At 41.7% G+C, this 15,329-nt stretch overlaps 3 protein-coding genes across 13 annotated transcripts in view; 2 read left to right on the top strand and 1 right to left on the bottom strand.

Annotated features, from left to right (window-relative positions):
* Positions 1-19: 19 nt before the first annotated feature.
* On the top strand, positions 20-15,224 carry POLG2 (DNA polymerase gamma 2, accessory subunit). 2 transcript variants are annotated; one of them, XM_080383323.1, is made up of 9 exons: positions 20-2,629; positions 2,860-2,986; positions 3,136-3,241; positions 3,613-3,786; positions 4,774-4,914; positions 5,752-5,832; positions 6,452-6,552; positions 7,477-7,614; positions 15,135-15,224. In XM_080383323.1, the coding sequence occupies exons 1-9, from the start codon at positions 2,167-2,169 to the stop codon at positions 15,136-15,138; spliced, it is 1,335 nt and encodes a 444-aa protein (XP_080239449.1). In that variant the 5' UTR covers positions 20-2,166; the 3' UTR covers positions 15,139-15,224. The 2 variants fall into 2 exon arrangements, with proteins under 2 accessions (XP_080239449.1, XP_080239448.1); XM_080383322.1 differs by lacking the exon at positions 15,135-15,224 and having other exon boundaries at positions 7,477-7,678.
* On the bottom strand, positions 3,810-15,112 carry MILR1 (mast cell immunoglobulin like receptor 1). Of its 8 annotated transcripts, none has more exons than XM_080384644.1 (9): positions 14,072-15,112; positions 13,940-13,984; positions 12,719-13,006; positions 12,098-12,397; positions 11,456-11,569; positions 10,914-11,003; positions 9,785-9,844; positions 9,389-9,445; positions 3,810-4,389 (listed from the first exon to the last, which is right to left on the bottom strand). In XM_080384644.1, exons 1-8 carry the CDS (start codon positions 14,103-14,105, stop codon positions 9,396-9,398), a joined length of 981 nt encoding a protein of 326 aa, XP_080240770.1. In that variant the 5' UTR covers positions 14,106-15,112; the 3' UTR covers positions 3,810-4,389; positions 9,389-9,395. The 8 variants fall into 8 exon arrangements, with proteins under 8 accessions (XP_080240770.1, XP_080240767.1, XP_080240768.1 ...); XM_080384641.1 differs by having other exon boundaries at positions 9,389-9,448; positions 14,072-15,111; XM_080384642.1 differs by lacking the exon at positions 3,810-4,389 and adding an exon at positions 7,043-7,546.
* PECAM1 (platelet and endothelial cell adhesion molecule 1) overlaps positions 15,184-15,329 on the top strand; it is a 41,985-nt gene continuing 41,839 nt past the window's right edge. The window contains exon 1 of one of the 3 annotated variants that reach the window (XM_080378408.1): positions 15,184-15,321. The gene's annotated coding sequence lies outside the window, so the exon portion shown is untranslated. Of the gene's footprint in view, positions 15,326-15,329 lie in introns of all 3 variants that reach the window. The other 2 variants (XM_080378409.1, XM_080378407.1) reach the window with 2 other exon arrangements.

The raw sequence follows: 15,329 nt of genomic DNA, 5'->3' as shown, positions 1-15,329 counted from the left end.
CAGTGCTCTTCCTTGTCTCACTAGTGTAGGGCCAGTTTTTGGAGAATACCCACTGGAGTAATGGTATGGCTACAAGTCTTGTGAACCAAAACTGCAGTGGTGTTGCTGATGAGCTGCTACAAGCGTAGGAAGCTTTTTGCAGCACCATAACTGTCGCCTTCACAGGAGCATATGTGCAGACTAGGCTTGAGTGTAATGTATCTACAGCTGTCAGGCCTTGTGAGTTAGCATGCAGGCTTACTATGAGCTTCAGAGAAATGGGAAGATCTTAGTATTAAAACTTCAAATTATACTAAAACTGGTATTGAGCAGTGATTTCTTTATGGAAGTGGGGGGAGGGAAATGGGCTGTTAACCCATCCACATACTTTATGGCTTTTTTTTTTTTTACTGAAAGTACATGCAAATGACTCTAGTCTCAAAGTGCAGCCTGTGCTGGGCAGAGCAACAGCATTTTGATGAGATGCACAGCTGGACTAATGTTTGATCCTGGGGTTAAAGTACTTGGCTGCTTTCGAGCATGGTATCCTAAAATTCCAGTTAATGCTGACTTCCAGTTCCTTCCTATCAGTTGTTTATCGGTAACAATTAGTTGCAAGTTTAACAGTGCTTGAACTACAGCTTGATGTATTCAAGGTTGAATCTGTAAGAATCAAGGCTAAGATTCTAAGTTGTTTTGAACCCAAGTTTGTTCTTTGATGCTTTAGATCTTTTTGGTAGTCCGAGCTTTGCGCTTGGTGATTGTTTTCCTCTGAGGTTCAGCCTGTGATGGTCTTAATGGCAGCTTCATGTGCCTCGACCATACACTTCTGCTTTTCCTGTGGAATTCTGGCGGTTGGCTTCATGATTGTTCACTTTTTGTCAGAACTTCAGCTGGAGTCCTGAAACTGAAGGTTGAGTATAAAACTAGTTGGCACTGTGCAAAGTCGTTCCTGCTGGTTTTGCAACATTCCCCTTGCCCAGTGCTATCAGTGTTGAAAACAAGGAAGTAAATAGTTGCATATCTTTTGAAATACGATGCATTGATTGCCAACTTTCCAGGAGTTGCCTGAAACAATGCATGGAAAGCTGGTTTCCCTTTTAAGTTTGTTTTAAAGGGGTGTTTAGTATAAAAAAAAAAAAAATGTAGAACACTTTTTTTAGCTTGTGAATTAAAATGGACTGACTCCCGTCTTTCAACGGTGATGCAGAGGCGGCTTTTTCCCTTGAGAGGGGGGCTGGCACCAGCCAGGTTTGTGAAAATGAAACCCAGGCAGGTGTTTGCAAATCCTACCGGTTGAAAACTGCGCTTTCGAAACTTCACCGGGAAATAGTGGGGAGTGACTCTTCAGGTTTTTCAAGGTTTGGATTCTTGGTGGACTTCAGTGTAACAAAGTGGCCAAATCGCCTACCTTTAGAAGCTGAAGTAATTTTTAAACCTAGAGTTAAGTCAGCCTTGCTTTTAGACACGTGACATGGTTACTGCAGTGTTATTTCTGAGATTATTTTGATGTAACCTGTAAGGCACAACTCGGATAAACAGGACCGTGCCTCGGGACTTCTTTCCTTGCTGTTTCTCAGTGGCCCCGAGGCCGGGAAGTGTTCCCTGAGGGGAAGGGCCTTGCTTAGCGGCGCGTACAAACCTGGGCGAGGGAGCTGTACCGGGCCGCTCCGAGGGTACCGGCGGTGCTGCGGGACAGCTGCTCACGGTAACCGCCGCAGAGCCCCGGCCCCCCCGCACACGATTACGGCAGCCTGATGGCACCACAGCCCCGCCGGCCGCCGCTGGTCCGGAGCCGCGGTGAGGCACCGATGGAAATTTCCACAGGCCGGTGCCGCCCGCGGCGGGGGCGGAGGCAGCACCGCGCCGCCCCCCCGCTCCCCGCTGGGCGCGGTGTTGCCTCAGGCCCGCTCGGGGGGGGCTCCCCCCTGGAACGCCGCTGCGCGGCTGTGATCTACCTCCCCCCTCCGCTGTGCCGGGGGCCGCCGCGCCCGAGAGGGAGGCCCGGCGCTGCCACCCGCGGCGGCCCGGCGGCATCTTCCCCGCCGCCGCTGAGGGAACGGGCGGGGGGTGGCGGCCCAGCGCGCACGCGCGGCAGCTGCGCTTCCCGCTCGCGGCTGCCGGGCCGAGCGCCAGCTCCGCCTCCTGCGCGCGGGCCGCGGCGCACGCGCAGTGGCCGCCCCCGCCATGCGGGCGGCGGGGAAGATGGCGCTGTGCTGCCGCCAAGGGGGCCGCTGGTGCGGCCGCGTTCCCCTGCGGCCGGCCGAGGGGCTGGGGCCCGGCGTCCCGGCGCGACCCTACGCGGCGGCCGGCGGCCGTGAGGCGGCGAGCGGGGCGGAGCTGCTGGAGGTGTGCCGGCGGCGGCACTTCCTGCGGGGCGGCGCGGAGCCGCAGCCCTGGCGCGCCTACCTCAGCGGCTGTCACCCGGGCTTCGGGCCGCTGGGCGCGGCGCTGCGGGCCAACCTGGCGGCCCAGTGGTGGGACTCGGCGCTGGCCTTCCGGGAGCAGGTGTTCGCGGCCGACGCCCCGCTCCAGGGCCCGCCCGCCGGGCAGGGGCTGCGCCTGCTGCGGCCGGAGGCGCTCGGGGACCGGCAGCCGGGCGGCGCGGCGCTGGGGGCGGCGTGGACGCTCCGCGAGAGCCTGCTGCCTGGTACGTGCCGCCGCGCCTGCGGGAATTACGGGAGCGTGGTCCTGAGCGGGTGCGGCGGGCATCGGGCTGAATCCTGGGCCCCGGGCTGGTCGTACGGCCGGCCCGTGTGTGTTGCCTGGGTTGCATTTGGTAGAATTAAAAAAAAAACAACCCCAAAACCCCTACAAAAACAAAAAACCCAACTAAAATTTTCCTGTGGCTGCTAAAATGAGCCCTTTGCCTTTTGACAGGTGCTTTGGCACAATATGTGAGCTGCTTAGAACTGGTGAACAAGAGGCTGCCTTGTGGCCTTGCTCAGGTTGGAGTATGCTTCCACTCCCTTCCAGAAAGCGAACAACACAGCGAAAACCTTACCAGGTAGAGTAATTAAGCGATTAATCCCCTTTCCTTACTCAAACCAACTGTTTGCATCTGTTTTTCTTTTGGATTATTTTTGAATACAGTCTCTTGCCTTTTCTCTGTTATTTTTGAAGGAGTTAACTTGCTGCCCTTGCTATTGTTTAAAGAATAGGCGAAAGGACCGCGTCTTTGCTTGCGTGGTTTAGTTCTCCCAGAACTGCAGGACAGTGGCTCGATTACTGGTTACGCCAGAGGCTGCGATGGTGGAGAAAGGTAACAGCAGCATTCCCCTGGGAAATCTCAGCCTGCTCCCTTATATCAGAGTGGGGGAGCAGACACCCTGACTGGTTTTACAGCGTTGCATTGCTGGCCTGTTCTTGTCACTGAAATACACACATTTCTTGTGAGAAACCAAAAAACTAACAAAGTTTATGGTGAACCTAAGTAGTTTATAACATGACTTGCAGAAAGGCAAATGCTTTGTGTCTGTAAGTGATTTGAGATCAAAATGCTGTAAAACAACAAAGAGATTGGGACTGTAATTTATAAAAATCTTTTACTGAAAATCAGACTTCAGCTTGCATTGCAGACTTTATTTTGTTCAATACAGTATGCACAGTAGTGATCACCTCTTTTATTTTCAGTTTGCAGTAGGCCCATCTAACTTCAGCAGCACCGACTTTCAGGATGAAGAAGGAAGGAAAGGATTTCATTTACACTACAGCTTTCCTTGGGGGACAGAAACAATAGAAACGTTGAAGAACCTTGGTGATACTGAACTGTTACAGATGTATCCAGGGGATAGTTCAAAATTACTTGTAAGCTTTACTATATTAAAAACTTTTTCTGATGAAGATGATAACGTGTGAGAGAAATGGTTTCTTTGCTGATCCAGTTGCTTAGCGTGCCACTTTTTATTCTTTTGTTGTAAAAGCAGTACAATTGCTACTCTGCAGTCAGACCTTCTTTTTCAGAAGCAGGTAAAATAGAGTTTTGGGGTTTTTTTTGCAAGGAGTTCATTCTTTGAAGTTAGAAATGAGCTATATTGACAGGACAGCTGCATAGCCTTTATCTGTATGTGTGAGTAGATGTCAGACAAACGCAGTGTGAACTTTGCATCAACAAGAACCTGTAGATGTTCTTTCTGTAGCTTGTCCAATTCCAGATACATAGATGTATACATGGATTAATGCATTATAAACGCTGCAAAAGGCTTTATAGAAGTTACCATGCTCAGAAGGGTGAATGGACCAGAGGGAAACTTTTCTGCTGGATATATCGTAGAGGACAAACTTCTAACGTGTGACAGTGTTTGAAAAGTCAGGCTGAACAGATAAAACGAGGGTAACTTGGTATTTTAGCAGTAAATTGCAACCTTCTCATGGCAGGCCTGTCTGCTGTCCTGGTTTTGCAGTTTGTTCCTATACAGAAGGCAGAAGACTGTAATGTTACCTACATGACTGTGGGGGCAGATCCTTGTGGTCTCTAGGAAGTAATCTACAAATCTCCAAAAGAAAATGCAGGATTTAAAGTATTTAAAGTATTTGCTATAGAATGAAATTTATGGTCTGTGAGGCAGGACAAGAAAATAATCCCTTCCTGCTCTTCTGATTTCCCCAGGGTTACACTCTTACCTAGTTACTGTTACACTTCTAAGATTGCTGGTAACTTTTAAATGTGTCTGATTTTATTTGAAGTGTAGTAAGGGTGTTTGAGGGCAGTGCTGCCCCATACATTTAAAGTAAACAAATGGCTTTTTGGGACAGTCTTTGAGGTATCCCTGTGTGGGTTTTTTTTCTCTTCAGGGCCGAGATGGAAGGAAGAATGTTATTCCTCACGTTCTGTCTGTGAGTGGCAACCTGGACCGAGGAGTATTAGCATATCTCTTTGATTCTCTACACCTAGCTGAGAATCCACTAACAAAAAAGAAAAATTCACAGAGAAAGGTAAATTTCTATAGAAGGTGTAAGGAAAGTCTTAAGTACACAAACCCACAGGCAATGTCGTGAATTCAAGCGTGGCAGTATCTCCCTTTTCCACATCACCATGCTCTGTTCCCTTCCCCAGCCGGGGCAGACAGAAGGCTTCTCACTGGTAGCGATAGGCTGGCCGCAAGGACTGCCTCTGCGGTCCTTTTCACTCACATAAGCAATTTTTCTCTCATTCTGAGCTCACCTTTTCTGCTTTACCTTCTTTTTCTCTGACGAGTAGGTAGGCTCTTACCATGCAAGTGATGGAGTTAAGAGGAATTGGAATGTAGCTCTTGTGCTGGGAAAGAGGAGTGTTTCTCTTCCAGTAGCATTTGAAGGTGGCTGAGTAGAGTAGGAAAACTGGTTTGCAGGTGGTAGTGGGGCTTTTCCCTGTGGACCATTGTTATTCCCACTTCTACCCTGGTTTTCAGAGTGCCAGCTTTCAGAAGCACTTGTTAATCGAACAGCTGTTTGGCCTTTAAGAACAGGCACTAGACTGGATGGTAACTGTCTGCTGGGCTGTCTCTGATCACTCTGGCTCCATTAAAAAGGATGGAGCTCTGCTAAAAAAAAAGTCATCTCTTCTCTGGGGCTCAGCCAAAACGGAGTGATTTCTGCCGCACTAACCTATCTGGCACGTGTACTAGTTATATTAAATACAGCTTGCTTCTAATTTAAGGTTTTGTACCATAAGAAAATTTTTGCATGTCTAGAACCTTAATTTCAGTGAAAAAAAATCAGTATTTCCTAGTTCTGTTTAGAATTTCGCACTAAATACATTTAGTAATCTATTGCTTTTTGTAAAATTATTAGGTACTTAAGCTTCATCCTTGTTTAGCACCTCTTAAAGTGGCCTTGGACGTAGGAAAAGGTCCAACAACAGAGCTGAGGCAGGTACGTTGTAAGAAAGTATTTTAATTTTGAGCATTGACTCTCCATGTAACTGTCTGTTACAACTCGGACGCTGTTTATGTCGGGAAAAATCATGCTGCTGTTTTGATTCTTGGAGACTCATGGTTGTAGATGAGTTGTACAGATTTTACGGTGCTTCTGCTGTGCAGCTTGTAAGTCGTAGTCGAAGGAGTGCATGCAGACAGCAAGCAGTAGATGTCTTCCTTGTGTTAACACACTGCTTTCAGTGCTGTTAGTGGAGTTGATACTTGTTCCATGCAAAATTAAGGAAAATATGTAACACAATTCCTATCTGCTTCTTAATCTTTCAGAATTATCTTAATGCATGGGTCACGTCCTCAGAAGGATTTTTAAAGTTTTTATTTAAGTCAGTCATTAAGCCAGTCCCCACAGAAGGGAGGAAACACACTGGCATGGTTTTACATAGAGATGGAGACTTAATTGCCAGGCTGCTTACTACTTTGCGATTATTTCAGCCAGAAAATTAACACCAGCTAGGAATGCTTACACTGCAAATGCTAGAGTTGTAGTGGCTTCTTTGTACAGTATTTCAAACCCTCAAAAACTGTCTTTTAACTTTCGTTTTTAAAAATAAACACAGGTTTGTCAAGGATTGTTCAATGAACTGTCAGAAAATAGAATTTCTGTATGGCCGGGTTACCTTGAAACCGTGCAGGTATCTCTGGAACAGCTTTATACAAAGTAAGGAGAAACAGTCTTTTGTAAATTAAACTGTGAAGGTGAAAAATGACCTTTGTGGACTAGCGAAAATATGCCTGTTGTCAGTAAGAAGTCACTGAGGGCAGTAACCACATGACTGAAGGCATGCATCCCAGACTATAAACTTGGATTCAATTAGTTTTATTACAAAGAGCAATGTCAGATCATTTTATAAGTTAAGTGAAGTATAAGCCTTTCACATGTTATTGTTACTTCCCTGGAACTGTGATATGCCCTTTTGAGACTCTCCTATTGAAAATGAAAATAGATTTCTTGAGATGAGTCATAAGCTCATAGAACTGTTTCCTGCCCTCACCCCCATTTTCTGCATCTGGACTGGTTCTGTGTTTCATTCTAAAGTACAATTTCAGATAGCACCCTGTGTCTAGCCTTGAAGTTCTTTCAGGTCTGAAACTGTTAACATTGGCGTTTGTGATGGAATTACTTGTGGAAATAAAAATCTGCTATTCCCTTTGAGGACTTCATATGTGATTTATTGATCAGGAGTGAATTTTGAACATATCACTGCTCAAATCAATGGATCTTGAGCGTATTGATGAATATTTTTTCCCCGAAAGAAAATAAATATGACTCTTTGTTCATGTGCAGTAGTCTTCAAAGTAAGTCTGGCTATTAAATAACAGAAGAAAGATGTATTCTGCTTCTACAAAAATACTCTTGTATTAGGTCACTAAATAACATTCTTTAAATTGTTTAGTTACTTTAGAACATACAAAGACATGTAATCAGGTAGGCAAGGAAAGGCACAAGAAAACTGGTGTCTTCACACTGGACTTAGTGCAGTGTAGCAAAAGTAAGTTTTTATAGCTTGTGATCACTTATACATAACTGAGCTGCATTTTTTGTACACCAAAAGCAGTAACAGGTGCGCTCTCTTCTTTGCAGGTATGATGAGATGAGTGTTCTCTTCATGATCTTGATAACTGACGCCACTTTAGAGAATGGAGTAGTCCAGCTGAGAAGCAGAGACACCACCATGAAGGAAATGATGCACATTTCCAGGCTGAAGGACTTTTTAACTAAGTATGTAACAGCAGCCAAAAATTTGTAAACTTAAATTCACTGAGTAAAAGGAATTTCTTAAACATCTGTGCCTGAACTGTCTTCTATGGTGTCATGGACTCGGTAGTTTCTCTGAAAATGGTTTTGCTAAAACTTGGCCGTACATTTGTTTTCTGTTCGTCTAGACCATCTAGATCTTCCAGGTTACCTTGAAAAGAGGGAAGAGACAAACTTGTCCCTTGTTAGCAGGGACATACTCACTTTCATGTCCTCGGTTTTACGATCTTATTGAAAATACTCCATCCTAGCCCAAAAATTCATCTTTCATCTGTGTATTGCTGACACAATTATGGGCTCTGCTGGAAAATGGTATTTTATATAAAAGATTTCCAAATCTTAAAAGATTTTAATAACATACTGTCTATTTGTAGGAATGTATTTCAATTGTGTGGCCTCTGTTCTTTAACATTTAAGCTATTTAATCTTGCTCTTTATAAACATAAAAAGTTTTAAAACTTAAACAAAAATACATTATCAAGAGTAACAGAGGAAATAGAAGAAATAAATTGAACAGGTTTTGACAAGCATTTTTATGGACAAAAGATGTCTGTACATCGAGAATGGTAGAAAAAGACTAACGTGTGATCATATTTATCCAACACCTAAGTGTCAAAATCAGATACAAGAGTTTGCATAGGTAAGAAATTCAGTGATTCTGATCTGTAGATTTACTGTCTGTACAGCTTGTTGAGTCACTATATTAAAATGCTTTAAAGTGTATACAATGAGGCATGTGGCCACTGGTAGTCATCAATGTCATGAAACACAAGAACTTGCCTTAAGTTTCTTCTATTAATGTGGTGCTTCTTTAACTTTAAACAGGTTACTTGTAACATAATATTAATTGCTGCATAGTGTAATTATGCTAGATATAACTCAAGGTTAGTATAGTGTGGCTGTGTGACTTACTGAACTCATGGAATTCTGTGTAAGCTAGCTATGGAATGACATTAAAACAACCCAGAAACATCTAAGAAATGGCATATAGCAGGTTGTAGAGTTTGTTTTGGAGTTAACTGTCCCAAAAAATAATTTTAGCTTCCTATCCATATTCTTGAGAGCTAAAGTAACGTTGAACTGTGAAATTGCCATCCTTGCTGCTACATAACAGCAGGTACAGAGACCAAATACGGATCCTCTAGCATGTGCCTAAGAAGACAACACAGTTGGGATGTGTATATGTGTATATATATATTTATTTTTCTTTTCATACTTGACTAAAGCCTTTTGATTATCTTATGTTTGCATACAACCCAGTTTCTACTTCAGGAAACTAGTTAAATATACAGGAACTTGTGTCTGGGTGAAAGCTTTACATAATTTATTCCTTTCTGTTTAGTCATCAGATGCATTTAATGCCAGACTGTATATTGTGTCCAGCAGGATCTTACCCGACAGCGATTGCATTGTTGTATTTCGTTTTGGTTTTTTATGGTGCTGTTTGTTCAATAAGCTGTTGTTTGTCAAATGGGATTGCTATTTGGGTCTGTCTTAATTCCAATTTTTATCTGTTCTTCTTTTTCTTTTAAGTTGAAGTCTTTGGATATTATGACTTGGGCTTTCTGCTTGCTAGTAGAGAAGGAGCTATATTGTCTGTCTACAAAGTAATTAGGTAGGCCAGGAAGCTAGTATCTATACATCATCTCTTTCTGTGCATACTTAGTGGTACTTATCACACCCAAGGACTGAAAGATTCTTAAATATGTGATTAAGTTAATCACAAAAGAGATCTTACCTTGTACTCAGTCTCTGAAAATGGCCTTTGAATAGATTGTAGCACGTGCCCTCTCTTCTGCTAAAAGCCAGAAAAACATAGTTCGTAATTGTTGGGTTTGGTACAGATACACAACAGAAGTATTAATATTCCATCAACAACTTGGTCACTAATAACATCTTCTGCATGGTTTCATAATGAGACTGTTGAATTTTTGGGTCATAGGGTGGTGATGGTTTTTTTATTTGGGGGTTTTGTTTGCTTTTTTCCCCCCCTTGGAAGCATCTCAAAGTTACTTTAACTTCTTCATAGTAAGCAAGTAATTTCAGTATATAACTGGCCTCCCCTCAGCAAAATGCCCCCAAAACATACTTGGGTGCATCAGATGTTCCAACATTTATAGCGTGAGATTTTTACCTTTTCCATCTTCTCTTCTAATAGCAGAAAAATTGATGTATTCTTCTGTTTTAACAGGCTCTGGATTAAAGATGTTGTACAGACGTTAACTCATTACAACAGACTGACCAGATTTATTTTTTTTTAATGATCTTGAAACAAGGCAGTGAGATTCTGTATTGAATATAAACCTACCCTGCTTTTTGTAGCATTTGTGGGCCTTATCAGAGCTGTTGTCACTGTCCTTGCATGCTAGAATGCTGGTTGATACCTGCCATGAGCAGCTGGACAGAGCACTGAGCTAACAGCAGAGCAGCTAGAATTCTGCCGGTCTAGTACATGAACAGGAAGGCGGATTTGTTTGGAGAGTATTGTTCCCTTCTTGCTATTTAGAAATGGGAAATGTAATACCTTTGCTATTGGTTTGTTTTGGGGGTTTCTTTTTCCCTGGAAAATACTGACATTCACATATTAGGCAAACACAGAAACCTACAAATTAACAGCATCATGGCTTTCGTGTCATGTCTTAATTATTGTGTATTTTCTGCAACTGAAGCAGTGTAATGTCTTAACATTGGTCAGTTGCTTTGTTGTTTAGCATTACTTCATAATTTCAGTTTGAACTGACTTTAAGTCTTGTCAAAGTTAAGAAACATGGAATAAAGAACTACTGTGTACAGAACAATTTTGAACAGAATGGAGGGGTATGTAAATTTTATTTTGCTACAACTTGGTTATAGCCTACTTCTGTCTCTTATTAAATGGACATTGCACCTCTGGTCTACTAACGGTCTTTTAGTTTTCTCTTCCTCTGTAATGGCTATTTAAGTCTCACCGTGAGTTGCCAAATGCAGTTCTTCATTTTACTTGTGTTTACAGTAGATTTTTGTACAGAACTTCAGTTCATTTAACCAGTTGCGGTTTTGGATGCATGGCTGACAAGTAATGCCAAATATGGATCCTGAAGCATTTCAGCTAATGGTCAGTAGGAGTACTAGCTCATGTACTGTGTGGTAGTAATGTCCTCTTTGCTGCTTTTGCAGTACCTGAAGACATTTGCCCATACTATCTACAAATAGTATAATAGCATTCTTCAGCCCAACTCCCACAAGTAAGCTTTGTGACTGTGCAGGAAGTAAGGTGAACTCACCAATCTCTGCATATATGACATAGTCTTCAGACTCTTCTGCATTTATTGTTGAAGTAAAGCCAGTTGAGGACATAGTAGACTTAAATTTTTCTGCAAATTATAAAAGAAAAACAAACACATGCCTATATACATATATCAGGTTTTCTTAGAGGGAAATAAACGCTCCATGATATTTTTTGAATACTTGGAGATCTCACATGATGTTATTTTCATGATAAAAATTACTCCTTAACCAAAGGCATTTTTCATAGAATTTTCTGTCTTTACTAAGAACAATGAGGTTCAATTCTTCCCAACATCTATGTCTATTAAATAAGATGTTGCTCTGCTTACCCCATCCCAGACCTGCCTTCTAAAACATTGACAAGGCAAAACCTCTGAGCTATGTCTTAAGTTACCTGTGCTGGTTAAGAGGAGACTTGACAACATCCTAAGATACTAAGAGCATAACTCAACTCGTAATGTGACATTTACACAGTAAAATGTATTGACAACATAAATTAGCATCTCTGGGAAATGAAACAGACATTCAAGGAACTCACTTGCTTTATATGAAGGAATTATGAAAAATGGAATTGCCAGAGCAAATCCTATTACGCATAGTAGCAGGATTAGCCCAAGAGAAATGATCAAGGGCTGAAAATGGCTTCTCTCTTCTGGAAAAAAACAAAACAAACAAACAACAGGTGTTTATGCCATGAACTGTTGTTTCATATAGTAAGTATTGTCTGTAAATTAAAAACAAGACTGATTTTCTTTCAGCTTTTGGATTAACTGTGGTTAACATAGCTACTCAGGAGAGTCCTAAGTGCACACTGCTGCAGCAGCAAGAAGGGAGCTTGCTGGTGCCTGTAGATTCTCTCATTCACAGGACTAGACGGAAAAATGAAACGAGATTCTTCTTAGGGTGGAGCCAGGTGGACCAAGGGTCTCTTGCAACAGTGAATCTTTCACAGTCGTCCTTCATGGTCACTTCAACGTCTTCTATTATCTAGGCTGCCTGGACTTCTATCTTTTTGCATTGGTTTTAAAAATTAAAATTATTTTTTTATTTAAAAAAAAAATATATTTTAAACATTACATTGCAGGAACAAAATTCTGGCAAAAAAACCTTATGCTGTTACAACACTGAAATTTGTGTTGTCTGTTTATCTACAGTGGTAAACTGTTTCACGCATGCATACCTGCTAATGTAAAGTTGAAACCGTTGCTGTATTTTGTATTATTGTGAACACTATTTTCAGCTCTGCATTTATAGGGTCCAAAGTCACTAGAGGAATTGATAAATAGAAAAATCACAGCTGCTTCCTCCTTCTGCATCTTCACTGGGGGAGAGATGCTTTGCCTTCCTCTGAAGAATATGTATGTGATAGGAAGAGAGCCGTTCTCTGAGAGACAAGACAGGGTCACATTCTGGCCTTTCTTTGCTTGAGCGGTGGGTGAGCTCAGCATGGGTTTGGAAACTGGCTCTGTAAAAAAGAAAACTGAAAAGACTGCATCACTGAGTACAGGACAAGCTCCAAAGCAAGACTCAGAGTTAAGCATCAGCGTCAGCAAATGAAATGGGCATCAAGGGTGGAGGGCTCAATGAGAGCTAGGTCAGAATAGCACTGATAACTCCTAAGGTAGTAATAGCTGTTTGCGGTAAAGTTCAGCTCCGCAATCAAGGCAGGTCCATGCTGCAGCCCAAGACAGTACCTGCTGCTAACGAAACCCTGATTCCTGCTGCTGCGGATAGTCTTCATCAGACATGGCTATGTGCCCCTAAAATAAAATGTGCTGAGAAGGTATACAGCAACACATACCTAGAAGGGTGAAGTTGAGACTGTTGCTGTATTTCCCACCACTGGAGATGTTATTCTCAGCTTTGCATTTGTATTCACCCACATCATTGGCAGAGTTGATAGTCAAGTTAAACAAACTGGGAGTCAAGTCTGGCCTATTTAAAGTGGATACCTTCTGATTGTGTTTAAACAATGTGTATCTGACAGGTGGAGATCCGGAGTCTGAGTGGCAGGAGAGGGTCACGTTCTGGTTCCTCACTATGTTCAAAGTCCCGTGAACAGGTATGAGCCTGGGATTAGATATCATCTCTGAAAAGAAGAAACTTCTGAGTGAGTTTGCCGCACCCATCATTCAAGAAACTCTCAGATTTCCCCCAAAATATGTTGAGGACCAAGCTATATTTATTTCTGTTGAAATAGAGAATTATATTTTTTCTACCTCTGGTAGCAGCCAACACAACTTTGTATTTTTCAAAATCAGTATGAAGCTTCAAATACTTGATGAAAAATGCATGTCTTTATGCAAAAAAGATTGTAAACACACAAAGCCAACAGATGTATCCAGGTGAACCAACAAAAATACTTTTGAACTACAGCAGCAATGAAAATAATAGGAGTGTAAAAGATAAATACAAATATTGTGGGATGTTAATTCTAGGAGAAAGTAGCCTGATATGCTAGTTGAGAGGTAGCATGTCAGCCTGAAACTGAAAACAGTATTTTATTTGTGGCTGTATGTAAACCAGCAGAATTAACCTTGTGTAAGTAGATTGAATAGTAGCAGTAGGAGCCTTGACAGTCTATTAAATTAGTTTGCTTTTATGATATTATAGAAATAAATTTGTTATAAAAAACTTGTAGTCTATTTAGACTATTATAGTCTATTATACTATATATATAAAATATAGTATATTAGTATATATAATATATATTATATAGTATATATATTATTATATATATATAGTATATATATAGACTATTATAATAAACTGCTTATGACTAAGATAAATTTTAAAACTTTGGGGGGGGGAAATATGTTTTAACAACAAATCAGTTTTGACTGTACATACAAGTCAGCAGAGATAGTTACCTTTATAGAAATTTGTAAACTGCCTGACTGCACAAACAGGGGCGAAAGATTTAAATTTACGTTAAGGCCTTGGACATTTTTCAATCCCTCCCCATTTTTTTTTGTTAACAGTCAATTTCAGCACAACCCCAAAACAAAAAAAGAGAACCCACCTTTGCTATTTGCAGTAGTTTTCTGAATCTGCTGGGACATTTGAACTAAGAGAAGAAAAGAAAGCTTTCAGACAAGAAATAATGGTTCCTGTTTAGAAAGATCTGTAATATTTAAGGATGTCCTTGGCTTACGGTAGGAAAACAGCAGAATTGTGAGAAAAACCATGTTCTTGATACTGAGCAAGACAGCTGGTGCTGTTACACTAATGAGATCTTCAAGGCGTGCCTCTAGGGGTTGAGGAAGTCCTGAATACGGAAACAGTGTTGATCTTTACTGATGTTTATGTAAAGACTTTTGTCATATTCAACTTGAATTTAGCCTATGGCAGAGTGAGTAGTGGACAGAAGAAAAAGCTGGGGAGTGAGGAACAGCAGTCTGGGATATAAATAAATGTTACATGGAGTTGTTCTAAGACATAGCTGACATAATCAGTTTTCCATGTGAGAGCTGTGTGGTAGAACCGTGTTGCCATGTGGTATACAACACTATATATAATTTTTCCAGCATTGTTCTCATAAGGGAATGAGGTTGCTGATTGACATCAAACATCCACACATGTGCTAGAGACAATGCATATGGTTGGGAGCACATGGTACTGGTTGTTTTTTTAACAGCAATATACTTCAAAAAAAAGTAAAAAAAAAAGTATCAAATCTATAGAATTTTAAAGATGCTAATAAATATTTATAGCTAGCCAGCTTGTTAGGGAAATATTTTGGTCAAACTTCAAATATTAAGCTGTGAGGAAGTGAGATCTTGTACTAGAAGGCACAAGTCTCATCACTAACTTGAGTTCAACATCATTGTAGAAACAAACGTGAAGAGCTAGTCAGTGATCCAAAGCTACATGATTAGTTACAGCAAGCAGATGTTCTTCACTTGTCATCCCCTGGGCAAAGGAAATATATAATCTTTAGCTATATGCAGGCAATGCCTTCTGAAGAACTCTAGGTAGGCCCTGTTGCATGTGAAGAAGTAACTACTTCTAGAGAATGCCTTAGAAGTGTTACTGTAATACTTGTCTTATTTGTCTCCAGTTTCTGAAGGTAACAATACAAGGCCCCGCAGTCTGTCCTCTTCTCCTGCACAATACAAAACACCTCCCGAAGCCTGGTCTGTTGCAGCATTGCAAAGTTTCAGAATCTTGCGTGTAACTTCCTCTTTGTTTTCTTTTTTCGTTCAATTTCTTTTAAGATAACCTCCACCCTCCCCTCGCAAATGCTGACAACCACCAGAGTGGAGTATTTTTGTGCAGCTGGCAGGAAGCGTGTGTAAAGACGCAGCTGCCAGGAGAAGAACTGGGAGCGTTTGTGCCCTTTCCTGTTGGGTAAGCCTATTCTTTGTCAGAAAACCACAAAAAACATCCTTCGGGCGCTCGCAGGCAGGTGG

This window comes from Falco punctatus (assembly GCF_963210335.1).
Source record: "Falco punctatus genome assembly, chromosome: 1".
In the NCBI taxonomy this organism is placed as follows: domain Eukaryota; kingdom Metazoa; phylum Chordata; class Aves; order Falconiformes; family Falconidae; genus Falco; species Falco punctatus.
The sequence above is the reverse complement of the archived record's forward strand: the minus strand, read 5'-3'. Positions and strand labels throughout refer to the sequence as shown.